At 45.0% G+C, this 14,688-nt stretch overlaps 1 protein-coding gene across 7 annotated transcripts in view; it reads left to right on the plus strand.

Annotated features, from left to right (window-relative positions):
- Nucleotides 1-8,811, plus strand: part of Sptbn1 (spectrin beta, non-erythrocytic 1) — a 173,006-nt gene extending 164,195 nt beyond the window's left edge. For all 7 annotated transcript variants that reach the window (XM_020184677.2, XM_020184675.2, XM_074049714.1 and 4 more), the window contains 4 exons: nt 3,261-3,499; nt 4,863-5,036; nt 6,714-6,756; nt 7,516-8,811. In XM_020184677.2, the coding sequence (XP_020040266.1) occupies nt 3,261-3,499; nt 4,863-5,036; nt 6,714-6,756; nt 7,516-7,734 (675 nt within the window). In that variant the 3' untranslated portion in view covers nt 7,735-8,811. The remainder of the gene's footprint in view (nt 1-3,260; nt 3,500-4,862; nt 5,037-6,713; nt 6,757-7,515) is intronic.
- The last annotated feature ends 5,877 nt before the right edge of the window (nt 8,812-14,688 follow it).

Consider the following 14,688-nt stretch of genomic DNA (forward strand, 5'->3'; position numbering starts at 1 on the left):
GTATGTGTTCTCCATGAGTTAAGTCTAATTTGTCTTTCATTTCATGATGCATGTCTTTTTTTTTTTTTCTTTTGTCAGGATAACATCATGTAGCATCTTGTTTGTTTTTCCTTATCTCTATGTACATATCCATCTACTTGTGATTGTAGATGGGTATATAGATAGATGCCAAGCTTCTTATATTCTGGGTGTAGTATGCACCATTATTGGGTCTCTGCCTTAAAACACACCCAAATTCACCTTAGAAAAAAACTATCACTTCATCTTTGGTCATTAGGAACCCTTAATGTGTGTTTCTGGCTCCAAAATACATTATGTGTGTCATTGATCTATATGTATATATGTGATGGTTCCATATATATATATATATGTGTGTGTGTGTGTGTGTCTGTGCATGCATGCACACTGTGTTTAAATTTTGTATCATGTGGACTGATACCCAATTTTAATGCTTTTTGAATTCATACAACAAAAGAAAACAAAAAACCTATATACACACATGAGAAAGGAATGCTTTAGCGTTTCCTCTCATGCCTGTTTTTAATCTAGATTCTTAAACTGTAATTTGCCAGAACAAAACGTTAATTAACAATTAGATTGGATTGGAAGAAGAAAAAGCCATTTCATTCTTTTGAGTGATGATGCAGAGACTCAAGTTAATGAACTTAAAAGTGGTGTTGCTTTGTGCACTTTGAAAACCAATTAGGTGTTTCCTGTGCTACTAGTAGTCACGTTGCATTTCTGTTCACCTCCTGATTTAAGTATCTCAGATGTGCCCGGCCACTAAGCACTCTGGACTTAATTGCTAAAGAGAAGCAGCAGGGGTGGGGAGGGTGGGAAGGGCAGGGGTGTATTCACATGTACCCGCTGTTTGATCATAGCACTATGATTTGCTTTTGATGTTTGTCTTTAGTGGTGTGGTGTCTGTTGGCATGCTTAAAGCACATGTCCATTAAAATTCATTTTGTTCCTTTTATTTTCCTTGTTTTCTTGGTTAGTGATTCATTTGCATAAACATTAATTATCTCTGCATATTGGTTTGGGGTGTTCTCTTTCCTTCTAACTCTAAAGAAAAAAATTTTTGCTGCAGAATTTCCCTCAGAAGAGGCTTCCCTGGTCTACACCTACTTGAAGTCTGACCAAGTCTGAAAAATTATAGTCTTTTTCCTGATAAAACTCTGTCTCTCCACGTCATGACTGTCATTAGTGGTTTTCAAGCCAAACCTGCAGCACTAAATTTTTTTTTAACCTGGTTTCTGTACATACTAACCCTTTGTCTCTCTGGACTCACACCTGGCTCAGACCTTCCATACCAAACTCACTTCTCACCACAAGTTTCTTACAGTCTCATACTAGAAGAGATTTGTCAACTATAAAATCCACTCATATTCTTTTTACTCAGGGTTTGTTTTTTGATTGTTATTTCTCCTCCTGTAACTCTGCCCTAAAACCAGAAAGAACAACCGACATGGTGCCGTACGTCTGTAATCCCAGCTACCTGGGAGACTGAGGCAGGAGGTTTGGGAGTTTGAGCCCCACCTGCACTACATAGTGAGATCCTGTCTCCAAAAAAAAGAACGAATGAAAGTTTTTAGGACCCCTCTGACTCACACGTTTCTCCAGACAGTCATTCGCAAGACCAGATGCATACACCCATGTCTTTCTGCCCTCATAATTTGTTTTCCCCCGTTGCTATGAGAATAAAAGATTCCAATCAAAAATACCCTTAAATTGCGTAGCTTCTGGTCATACCCTAGTCCTTGAAGTGGGACTAAAGGCATGGCTGAAGTGGTAGAGTGCCTGCCTAGCAAGCATGAGGCCCTGAGTTCAAACCCCAGTACTTCCCTCACCAAAATAAAAAAATCCTTGATGTTAATTATGATAGTTTGCAAAGATATAACAAACTTGTGATTTTCAGGCTTTCCCACAGTAGTTTTATTTAAAATCGATCATTGGGCCCAGCCACCTAGATAAGACATAAATGATAGATCCAGTTCCCTAGAGTTGACAGATGTGAGTGTTCAAGTGGTGGTGGCCAGTCTCCCTCATCCTGCCGAGGTTGTTGCTGCTAATTGGTGTCACTTTGATTCTGGACAGCAGTGGTGGGGGATGTAGCTAATGGGCGTGCCATTGACACCTCCATGTTTGTCCATGTATGAGGGGTGCAGGTTGTCTGTAATCCACTAAAGCGTCAGTCACACCCAGCTTTCATAACTCGCTAATCCATCCCTGGGTGTACCAGCTGGGGGCTGCTGCAGTTAATGGTACACAGTTGATGGTACACAGGCTGAAAACGATAATGAATCAAGACCCTACTACATTTGCAAAGCCGAAAAGCCGTGAGGGTTACAATTTAAGTGAGCTTGGGAAGGAACGCTCCCGAAGACGTCTCCAGCCTGCAGGGTCGAAGCCTGGCTGTCTCTGGGCTTTGTCATCTCAGTGCAGCAAGGCACCGTGATCAACCACCCGTGATGGGGAAGGCCCTGGTTCTGTCTGTGTTTGGGGGTAAATAGCCGTGTGGTGTTGAGTGACTGTGATTGGCTTTTCCAGCTCCTTTAACACGAACTACAACCCACTCACGATCCACCTTCGGCAGATGTGGTTCAGTTGGTGTTTGTTGACCTGCCTCATTTCTTTCCAGCCCTAAAGTTCCAAAGTCTAACAGGGGTGGGAGATATGAAATGCATGACTGTCGTCCTAATTTCTGCATGTGTTCATGACAGTGTGTTGGGGGTGGGGGAAGAGCATTTTCAGAAATGAAAGGTCTTTCCTTGTGGCATTTTGGGGGGAATGCTGTGTAGCTGTGATAGAGTTGTGTCTCCATCTGTTTGTGAATGCCCTTTCGCTTCAACTTCCAGCCCTTCTGGTGGCAGCCTTGGATGTAAGGTGGCTGTTGTATAACGTCCACTCTCTCATACTTAATGTGTGATCGTTACCGTTGTCCTTTTGTTTTAAAGTGACCGTAAGAGGAGATGGTCTGAGCTATGTCTGAGAAAACGGAATGATCAGAGGAGCAGAGTGCAGTAAAACTCATCCTGGCATTTCGCTTTTCTCATCTCCCCGCAAGTGGGCGGGCATTAATCCATCCCCACCTTCTAATGTCCTTGGTGTCCAGCTGGCTTTGTGGGGTGTGCAATGGTTTTACTGTACTGCCTCCCTCTGTGCCAGGCATTTATACACAGCCACGTGTGCGAGTCAGAGCGTATGTAGCCACCCCGTGGCCTACAGGGTTAGCTGAATGGCCTCTCTGCTGTCCCTAGATGGCAGACACCGCGGACACAAGCGAAATGGTCAATGGTGCCGCAGAACAGAGAACGAGCTCCAAAGAGTCCAGCCCTATCCCCTCCCCCACCTCTGACCGCAAGGCCAAGACTGCCCTCCCAGCACAGAGTGCCGCCACCCTGCCAGCCAGGACGCAGGAGACGCCCTCTGCCCAGATGGAAGGCTTCCTAAACCGGAAGCATGAGTGGGAGGCTCACAACAAGAAAGCCTCAAGCAGGTAAGCAGCACTGGCAGGGCAGGGCAGGGCAGCACAGTGGGAAGTCTGCATGTGAAGATGAGGTGGCAGTGCTGGAGGCAGAGGGCGTGCGTGCTGGCTTTGTGGTTTCATGCATCTGGTAGCTTCTGGGCTTTGCCTCCTCCTTGGGACCAGGAGTAGAATGCGTCTTACTGAGAGGAATTGAGTGTGGATGGCAATAGCAGGAAGGTGCCAGATGCTAGATTGAGATTGCGGAGTCTTCTTTAAGTGAAGTTACTTCCTCAGTGTAGAATTCCTCATGGAATTTTTGTGTGTGGGGAGGGGTGGTGTGCTGGGGTTTCAACTCAGGGCCTTACACTTGCCAGGCAAGTGGTCTAACACTTGAGCCACTTGCTCTAGCCCTTTTTGTTTTGGTTATTTTTCAAATAGAGTCTTGTGTTTATGCCCAGGTCACGACCATGCCCAGTTTACTGGTTGAGATAGGGTCTCATGAACTTTTTGCCAGGGCTGACCTCAAACCACAATCCTCCTAATCTCCACCTCCCAAGTAGCTGGGATTATAGACATGAGCTGCTACACTCACCTGGGATTTTTCTTTTAAAGACATTGATCATTTCCCCTTGCCTTATCTCCATAGCAATCTTTATATTATCTCTCAGCAGCCCTAATGTAACAGATGAGCACACTTTGTGTAGACATCTATACTAAATGGCAAAGGCGGTGTGAAACTCCTACATGACTCCAAAGCCTGTGTGCCCAACCACTAAACCAGACTGACTAGGACTACAATTGTGTAGGGCACCAGGAGTCATGCTATCTAAGGTCCCCATCCATTCTGAGGGTTACTTACATATGTTAATGTAGGCCTTTCTGATAAAATTAGCATATTGTGACAGCTTACCAAACCAAGGAGAAAGGCTATGCTAGTCTAACCCTCCCCTCCAATGGTACAGTAAGTGCTAAGGGCCCTGGATCTGCCTCTTTTTGAGTAGCTGAGCCAGGTAAAAATGCCACCAGGGCTGGATGGGCTCCTGCTGGAGTGCTGTGTGTTTCTAATGAGGAGCCCAGCTGGTCATACCCCCTTGGTGTGGCAGAGAGGCTGAGCTCCACCAAAAGTGTTTTCCAGCAGAGCCTACAGTACTTTATTTCATAGAGGAGGGTGCCATGTTTCTCCCCAAATTCAGTGCAACCACATACGCCCTGTTCTCGGAGTTTTCATGAAGGAATTTTGTGTTATCATTTACTGTTCAGTGCAGAATTCAGCAAGTGTTTTTTAGTGAGAGGTCACATGGTGTTACATGAGGATCATTTTCCTGACACTTAGGGTCTTAACTCTTCAAGTGAGTGTGACACAGCCCCTGACATCCTTTTTTACTGTGCACAGGTCCTGGCACAATGTATATTGTGTCATAAATAACCAAGAGATGGGTTTCTATAAAGATGCCAAGACTGCTGCATCTGGCATCCCTTACCACAGTGAGGTCCCTGTGAGTTTGAAAGAAGCCATCTGTGAAGTGGCCCTTGACTACAAAAAGAAGAAGCACGTGTTCAAGCTAAGGTGAGTGTTGACAGGCCTTATGGTCGATGAGAGTGGCCCTGTGTTTAGCTTTATTGTGGGGCTTCCTTTTCCTCACCGCCACTGTGATATACTGCTTGGGTTTCTCCTCTGACATTTTAAGTCTCCCACTAAAGTGAAACTCAGCCTGGCATGTGTCTTAGTGAGCCTGCCTGGATTGGCACATCTCAGTGACCCTGCTGGATTCTCTGGGGAGCTGAAATCAGAAGAAAAGGAGGTTTTGATCATAGTGTGGGCCAACTTACATAAGGTGTTCACACCTCACAGTTTAATGGAAGCTTAAAAAGACCTTTAGCTTTTGCAGACCCTGGACTTGCCATTTTTTGCTCTGAAGATAGGTTGAGTGAGTCATCTTGGAGCCTGTGGAGACAGACAGGAAATGATTGGGGGAGGGGGGTCCTCCCCAACAATCCCTGGAGCTATCTGGTTCCAAATGTCTCTTCCTGTAGGACATACACCTCCCCACAGAGTGTATCCACACTCCAAAATTCTCCTCATGCTTTGGAAATGGGCAAGTTATTTTATTATCTTTTTTGGTGGTACTGGTGTTTGAACGCAGGGCCTCATGCTTGTTAGACAAGAAATTTACCACTTGAGCCACACCACCAGCCATTTTTGCTTTAGTTATTTTTCAAACAGGGTCTCGTGCTTTTTGCCTGGCACTAGCCTTAGGCATCTATCCTTCTGCCTACATCTCCTGTATAGCTGCAGTTGCGGGCTTATACCACCACACCTAGCTTGATTGTTGAGATGGAATCTTGCTTTTTGTTGGAGCTGGCCTCAAACTGTAATCTTCCTAAGTAGCTGTGATTATAGGTGAGCCACCATGCCCAGCCTTTATCTTTTAAAAATGTAAAAAGTAGTAAACATTTAGTGGCTAGTAACTTCGTCTTACATTGATTTGCTCTGTTTCCCTGGGATCTGAAAAGCTTTGGTCTTAATTATATGTTTCATACCAGTTGGATTTGGCCAAAGACTACACAGGGAGAGTTTGAAATGGTGTGATTGAGAAGCACAGGTTGTGAGCAGTGTAGACTCAGCAGAACTGGACACTTGGCGGTTTGTCAGAGAAGGCACAGGCAGCTTGATCCCTTGGCTGCTCTCCCCCTGCACTCCCCTAGTGCACTTGAGAGAGCAGAACTGTCATGGACATTCATACTGCACCAGCAGCACCTTTCTCCAGCCAGACACCGCACAGCATTGTGCTGATGGCCTCCCAAGCGAGGCTTCTCATCTTTTGCCATATGCATAAGAAGAAAAAATGCAAAGGGTTTTCAGAGGCTCTGGACTGTGTAAATGTGGGGTAGAGTTTTGACAAGCTTCCTCTTAAATCTAGTCTAGATGAGTGATCAGGAATCCAGGCAGTCTTTGCTACAACAAAGGTAAATGTTGATACGTTTGGGACTTTTTAGATCCTTCTGGTGGATTGAAGTACCAAGCTGCCTAGGCATGTGAATTATATGACTTCTTGATGTCCAGGGGCCCATTGCTGGGACTGTGCAGGTCTCCAGGCATGGTTGGTGATGTGTGTAGAGCTCTTGTTGGTGTTTCTGCTATAAATCCTGTGGCCTGCTTATGTTCCTCATAAGATATGGGAGCTGGAGTGTTTTTTTATTTTTCTGAAGTTAAATTGTGGCTTTTTTTTCCTGAAAAATACAGACTAAATGATGGCAATGAGTACCTCTTCCAAGCCAAAGATGATGTAAGTCACTTTCATTTTTCTCAAATACATAGGAGCATGCAAATGTTTGTAGGCTGCTCTGCTTTATTCGTAATGTTATTCATGTCATTGGTGGACTCCACCCTCGGCGTTGGAAGGTGTTCAGTGTTCTCCATGTAGATGACATCTTGCATCCCTCTCCAAGGGAGAGGAGCCAGTGCATCATCCCCTGGAAGACCTTGCCTGCCCCTCCCGGGGGGGGCACGTGAGTGACCCCAAGACTGGGTATGAGTCCCAGTCTCCAGGAGGAGCCTGCCCATTGCAACCCTAACCCCCAACGCAGTGAAGCAGCTGTTTTCCAGTTGCGCTCCACCTCAAGGAAGAGAGAGTCAGGTGATGAGAAGAGAGCGTGCCTAACAATTTATATTCGAAAGGCTCCTTCTGCCAAGAGAGATGCCCCTTGAGAGAGAGTACTGGCTAGGATAAGACCTGACACCCCACGGCCCCAACCCCAGTCTTCAGCAATTGTAGGTTTGTAGGACCTCAACATAGAGCAGTGGGGCTTCAGGTTCTGTAACCTGATCTCTCTCAGAGAGGCTGAGCCGTGCCCTCTTTCATCTGCTGAGAAAGCAGAGTACGTTCAGATACAGCACCCAGAAGTGAGTCTGCTCACCCCTAGTCATATGCACTCCTCCAAGCCTTCCAGCCAACAGAGGCCTTGGACGTTCGTGCAGCTGGGGCCAGGGCACTTCACAGCACCCCTCTTTGCCAAGCCTCATCTCTGTCTCCTCCTCTACCCAGGAGGAAATGAACACATGGATCCAGGCCATCTCCTCCGCCATCACCTCTGATAAACACGACATGTCTGCCAGCACCCAGAGCACGCCAGCATCCAGCCGGGCGCAGACCTTACCCACCAGCGTTGTCACCATCACCAGCGATTCCAGTCCTGGGAAGCGGGAGAAGGACAAAGAGAAAGACAAAGAGAAGCGGTTCAGCCTTTTTGGCAAAAAGAAGTGAACTCCTTTCTGTTGTGTCCTGCCCTTCTCTTACCTTTTCAATGAGATTCCAGCATGCAAGCTCAGACCAACACATTATTCTTGCCTAATGTTCCCTCCATGTGATTGATTTTTCTTTCTTTTTTTTTTTTAATTTATAGAGCATTTCTGGGGGGTGGGGGAAATAAACCTAAACACTTTATCTCCAAGTTACAAAAGTTTGAGGTGCAGAGGGAAGGCCAGATTTTTTTTTTAATGAAATTATATAGATTAGATCTCAATATTTAAACTGTTCCTCAATTTTGTGAGGCTGTGTTGGAAGTAACCCGCCTCTAGTGCTGTTGGTTTGCAAGGCAGCGGTGCTTAAACAACACTTCCTGTGTTCACCAGAGACAAAATATACCGATCCTGATGCCAAGCTCAAGTTACTTCCAGTGGTTCCCCTGAGTCTTGACTATTACACGTGCCCATGATGGGTCTGACCTTTATTACACAGGTTGTGTATTATCCTGCTGCAGCCAGAGGCAGCTCCATTTGCATCTGGCATCACTTACTAACCCAAGACATGCGGCTTCTCTGCCTCATCCACCACGAGGGCTCGGAAGGTCAGTGTACACGAAGGAGTAGAAATTGATACTGTTTTAAATAATCTGTAATTTCAACCTTTTTTTTTTTTTTTTGCTGAAATACATTATATTGTATGTTTGAGATAATTCTAGTACAAAGTATAATAAAACTAGATGTATAATAAACCCTTTAAATCATTGGTAAGTGTACAAGTGGAACTGAAGCATTTACTGGACAAAGTAATGTTACTCTAATGGTTACTTGCTCGTGCATTGCCACACTGTGTTATAATTTGCTTCATTACCTTGCTATTTGATACATAGTGTGCATTTCTCTGTCACTGTAACTATTGTAATGACAAATTTTCATCCTCCTGCACAATCAAAATGGCATTGATAGGAGTGAACTCCAGAGGCTGGGCCTGAACAGGGAGTGGTCGCTCAGGCCTGGTGCTCCTATGTACGACCTGTACCTCTCAACTTTTGCCCTATCTGTTAAATATATGCTATGTCATTAAATGCTTTTAAATCTAGTATGGTGACTGAGGGTTGTTTTTCCTCTCCTGTGTGTGCATGCAAAGGAAGGAATGGTAAATGGAAAACTCTGTTCTGTCTGGGTTCCTCTTAGACATTTTCCTCTTAGACCCATATGGCATACACAGCAGCTGTGATAACTATAGCAAACAGAATAATGCAAGTGTGAGTCATCCACATTTGATCGTTTATTTATGACAAAGTTACCAGACAGCTTCCTATAATGAGCTTTGACACATGTATAGGCAAACTTTTTCTGTAAAGGGCCAGAGGTAATACAACGTTCGAGACCTTGCTGACCACACTGTCTCAGTTGCCTCAGTTGCTTCAATTCTTACAGAACAAAGGTCACCATCCATGATACTATCAAGCAAGTGGATGCAGCTATGTTCTGTTAAACTGTTTTGAGGGAAAGATGTGAATTTCATAGACTTTTCACATGCCATACAGTGTTCTTTTGGTTTGTTTTTTAAATGTTTAAGGTGTAAATTCAGTTTTACGTGGATAGATGATTAATACGAAAAACAGGCAACAGGCCACATGTGGCCCTGGGCCATAGAATCATGTAAGTGATACGCCTGTCCTGTTTTATCTGGGGTCTTTTGACTCTGTACCACTGGTAGTTCAGATACCCAAAAATTCCACAACCACCAAGCCTGTTGTGACATTAGTCCCAGGCTTCACAGCAAATGACACTAGTACTTTCTCGTAGCTCTTGGCAAACTGAGAGCTTACTGTTTTAACCTCTTGCTCATGTCCACCATGATACCCTTTTACCCTTGCCTTACTCAGGGTTGGAATTAAGTCGTTCAGTTTTCAACAAACCAAAATATTTAGTTAAGAGAGAGCATCTTGGGCTGGAGGCGTGGTGGTTTAAGCAGTAGAGTGTGCCCGCCTAGCAAGTACAAAGTCTTGAGTTCAAACCTCAGTACCACCACTAAAAAAAAAAACATCTTGAAAATAGTTCTGGTTAATTACAGTCAACTCTGGATAAAGCCATGCAGATGGCTGGAAGCCCACACGATCCTGTGTGTGTTTTTGTGTTTTGTTTTTGTTGTGTGGTGCTGTGACCAAACCCAGCACCTCGCCTGTGGTAGGCAAGCATTCTATTACTGAGCTGCCTCCCCAGCCCAGTAATCCTGGAGTCTTACTGTTTTACATAGACATAGAATATCTTGTACATAATGTGAGCTGTTCACAGATCTGTGGTACTTGCCCTCTTACTGCACTTGACGGAGTGAGAATAGAACTGTCAGGGGACCCCAGTCAGGACATGCCCAGGAGGTAGGAGCCACACAGGGTCAGGATCTTCAGTCCTGCCTGGGTGAATTATGGGTTTCCTAGAGTTCTTCCAGTTAACTGATATTTGAAGGAGTGTGTACATTCATTTTACCACTGTAATATTGAGTAATTGTACAACTTTTATTGCTCCAGGATGGAGGATAACATTGGTCTTGCTAAGTATGAATCTGAAGAGTGACAAGCAGTAAAAATAAGGCTGTTGGGATAAGAAGTAGCATTCTAGGTTGAGTCGGTCATGGGGACCACGTTTTTGTCACACATCTCCACTGGAGATACATCGTAAGTTGATGGCACTCATCAATGTTGTGCTGTCATTGAACTGGCTCTGGTTTTCTTGGGTGCACAAGAAACTTAAAAGCCGTGGTGTCTCTTTTAAAAATCAGGGAATCTTGACTAGATGAGACAGTACATCAGACCGAGGGGGGGCAAGTTGTCATCTCACCAAGTTTCTGCCCTTGTAGAATTTGTTGTATCTAGAGGTCCTGTGATACTTCCCATGGATATATTCTTTTCCTTTGTGATGGATTTTTTGTTGTGGTAGTCCTGGGGATGGAAGCCAGGCCTTCACACATGCTAGGCACTCTACCACTGAGGTACATCAGCCCTAGTTGGAACTCTTATGTAAAGAAATGTTAGTGGCTGTGGGTGAGGGTCAGTGGTAGAGCACTTGCCTAGCGTGCTCAAGGCTCCAGGCTTGGTCCCTAGCATGGCAAAAGAATTCGTCTACTTGTATAGCTAGTATCAGAAAGGAAGAGAAGTGCTTTGGAGTTTCTCATCGCAGTGCTTCCCGTGACTTCTATCATTTATAATGGATTGATTTCTGTTACCCTCTGAAGCAGTTAATTTTAAAGAGATTTTAATGAGCTGGGGCATGCATGGCTCAAGTGGTAGAGCACCTGCCTGGCAAGGCCCTGAGTATTTGAACTCAGTACCCCAAAAAAGAAAAGAGAGTGTAAGGAAGTCACAGGCTTAAAAGTATTTGGTGAGTTTTGTTCAAGTGAAGTTATCTTTTTTTACTAGGACCAGGGTTTGAACTCAGGATTTCATGATTGCAAAGCAGGTGCTCTACTGCTTGAGCCATACCTGTGGTCCATTTTGCTCTGGTTATTTTGGAGATGGGGATCTCATGAACTATTTGCCCAGGCTGGCCTCAAACTCTGATAATGATCCTCCTGATAATGGCTTCCCAAGTAGGTCAGGCTTACAGGTGTGAGCAACCAGCACCTGGCATCTTTTTTTTTTTTTTTTTTTTTTTTACTGAATGTAGTTTATAACTTTGAGTCAACCTCTCTAAGCATGGTCCACACCCAAAAAGCTTTTATAAAAAAAAAATCCTGCCCATGAATGCTCATCATTTCCTCACCATTGAAGGTCATGGTGAAATCTTTCATTGTCTGTCTCCACTACCCATCGATTAAATTACCTTCCTTGGAATTTAAAAATGTCCCATTTGACTGATGGAAGTCTCCAGGCTGGCTTCCGAAACCTTTTGATACAGCCCTGAGTGATGGCTGGCAGCTTCCTTCTATCTGGGACGACAGGTGTCCCAGGGTCACCTAGTACATTTCTTGCTCTACACCTGTGGTCAGCCACTATCTGAAAAGCCATCGCTAATCCTCACCCTGAGTGTGAGGAATGCTAATGTGACGTTTATATTCAAATTTAGGGTTGCAGGACTTTTTCTTCTCAAGGATACAGGGGGTATACAACTAGAATATCCTGTAATTATTCATTTGCTTTATCCTATATTACACACATCAATTCAGGATGACATACCAATACTACTGTTGCTGATAAAACTAATGAGGACAGTTTTGTTTTGGGGAGTACTGAGGTTTGAACTCGTGACCTCACGCTTGCTAGGCAGGCACTCTCTCACTTGAGCCACTCTGCCAACTCTTGTGGTGGTTTTTTTTTTTGAGATAGGGTCTCAAGAACTGTTTGCCAGGGGGGCTGGCTTTGAACCACAGTCCTCCTGACCTCTGTCTCCTGAAAAGCTAGGATTACAGGGGTCAACCACTGACACCCAGCTGTTTATTTTGAGACGGGGTCTCCGTGTATTGGCCCAGGTTGATCTCGAACTCCTGTTCTCAAGTGATCCTCCTGCTTCAGCCTCCCAAGTGTTGAGACTACAGGTGCACACCACCACACCCAGCTGTTTCATCACTTGAACTTTTTCTTTTGTAATGCTTGCACATTCACATGCAGTTGTAAGAGGTAACACAGCCGTTTCTTTCCCCAGTGGAACTTCTTACAACACCAGTACAAAATCACATCCACAATACTGTCATCGAAAGTCAGGTGGAACGTCTCCGTCAGCACAGGTCCCCATTGCTGTGCTTTCACAGCTACACCACTTACCACCTCCACCCACTTCCACCTCTTGCAAGCAGCAAGCTTCTCCATCGATAAAATTCATCACTTCAAGAATGTTGCCTAAGTGGAGCCATACGGGATGGGATCTTAAGGACAGGGTCTCATTGAGTAACACTCCCTGTGTCAACAGTTCATTCCTTTTTGCTGCTGAATAAGACGTCACGGCACTGACGGAGCCATTCTCTCACTGAAGGGCAACTGCGTTTCCACTTTGGACTATTAAGAATACAACTGCTGTAAACATTTATGTGTGAGCTTTTGTTATGTAGTCACTCCATTCTCTCAACCTTGGTTTTTAGGTAGTTTTTTTTGGCGGTGCTGGGGTTTGAACTCAGGACTCAGGGCCTCTTGCTTGCTAATCAGGTGCTCTACCACTTGAGCCAGGCCCCCAGCTGGTAGTTCCTTTTACTGAATTTGCAGTATTCAAGCAAATAGCTGTTTCTCTCCATCTCCCCCGATCCCCACTTTTCACCTGTTCTCCCCTCCCATGTTGGGCAGCAGCAGAGATGTGCAGTGGGGGAGAGGGCGTAGCTCACCCTGGTTCACTGTGTGGCTGCATCATGGCATTCGCAATTCAGTGTGTTAAATGCATTTTTGTTACAATATTTTCTATTTGCATTGGGACATACCTCCATTGTGTGCTGAAGTGTATCTAGCTGGCCTGACTTCAGTGCCCCTAGACAACTTGGTTGTCAGAAGCCCTCACCTGTGTTGGCAGCAGTGGTGGTGTGGTGTGATGGTGGGGTGGGGTGGTGTGAGATGGTGGTGGTGTGAAATATGATGTATGAAGTTAATTTTTACTTCTTCAGCCCCCACTGCTCCCTTTTTCGGCCAAGTCTCTGGGTCAGGCTCTTGAAGTGCTCTCTGGTTTCAGAACTGAATGAAGATTTTCCAAGGGAGAAATAAATATGAGCTTCAACTCAAGGTTTAGATCCAACTTAAAGAACACAGGCTAAAAAATAAAAAAACAGGGCATTCTAGAAAAATGAGTTTTCATCTTGTGAAAGAAAAATCAAACTGGCTCAGCTGTAAGAGCATTGCAGGCTGTTTGCAGCTTTGAATGTTTTGTGATAGTCTTCTTCTGAAAGAAGACTTTCAGGAAGTAGAATTGGGAGGCACCTCTTTTTGCCTAATTGTTTTTGTTTGTTTCTTGAGGAAGAATTTCACTATGTATCCCAGGCTGGCCTTGAACTCATGTAGTCTCTCTGCTCAGCTTCCCAAGTGCTGGCATTACAGGTGTGTACCACCATGCTGGGCTCTCTTTTGTTTAAATTAGGACTCAAGATCTATGAGAGACACTTCTCTTCTGAGCTGTCTGGGGTACTTCCACTCCAGCTGAGGAAGCCCCACCAAGCCTGATCCTAGAGAACCAGTGTACATTAGAGGTAGTGATTGAGGCAGTGTTGCTTTTGGTGAAGTCACATTGTTCTGCGATGTCACCTCATTTTAACTCTCCTCTGTAGGGCAGACATGCCTCCTGGTACCTGGGCATCACTGCTTGAGCCCCACTGGTGAGTGTTCTTTTCAAACCTGCTAAAAGCTGTTTGCGTTTGCTGTGTCACAGAGGAGAATCACAGGCGACTGCTTTTGCTGAAAGTACCAACTCTTCACTTGGTCAAAACTCAACATCTCTACCTTCACTTTGCATCTTTCTCTTTTGCTCTGAGCTGTTCTGTTCTGCTGTCACCTTGGATTCCAGAAACAACACCTTGGATAAACAGCTTGTAATGAGAATGGAATCTAGCCCCTAAGCAACAGTGACTTTCTTATTGTGACTAGGCACTGACTGACCAATCCTAAAACGATGATCGACCAAACCACAGTGTGACCGAGACTGGTTAAATGTGTACACTTCTCGCCCCTTCTACATACAACCTGGAAGCTCGCGTCAGTACTCTGAAGACCTCTTTATTATTTTCCCACCCACATGGCCACATTGAATAAGTCTCTTTTCTCTGCCCTTCACTACCACTCATCCATTTAGTTGGTGTATTGGGATGGGTGGCCAAGCCTAGTCTCTTGGCACTCCTGGAACGGGGACTTTTGCCTTAAAACTCTGTTATGAGGAAGAGGAAGAGCAAGTAGCAGATCCTTAAACTGAGACTCAGAGAAGCTGGAAGGACCTTGCTCACCCAGGGCCCACAAGGCCTGTGGCTGCTCCTTGGTGAAGCCTATTCCTGTGTGTTCCTGTCCCAGTG

Source organism: Castor canadensis, chromosome 12 (assembly GCF_047511655.1).
Source record: "Castor canadensis chromosome 12, mCasCan1.hap1v2, whole genome shotgun sequence".
NCBI lineage: Eukaryota > Metazoa > Chordata > Mammalia > Rodentia > Castoridae > Castor > Castor canadensis.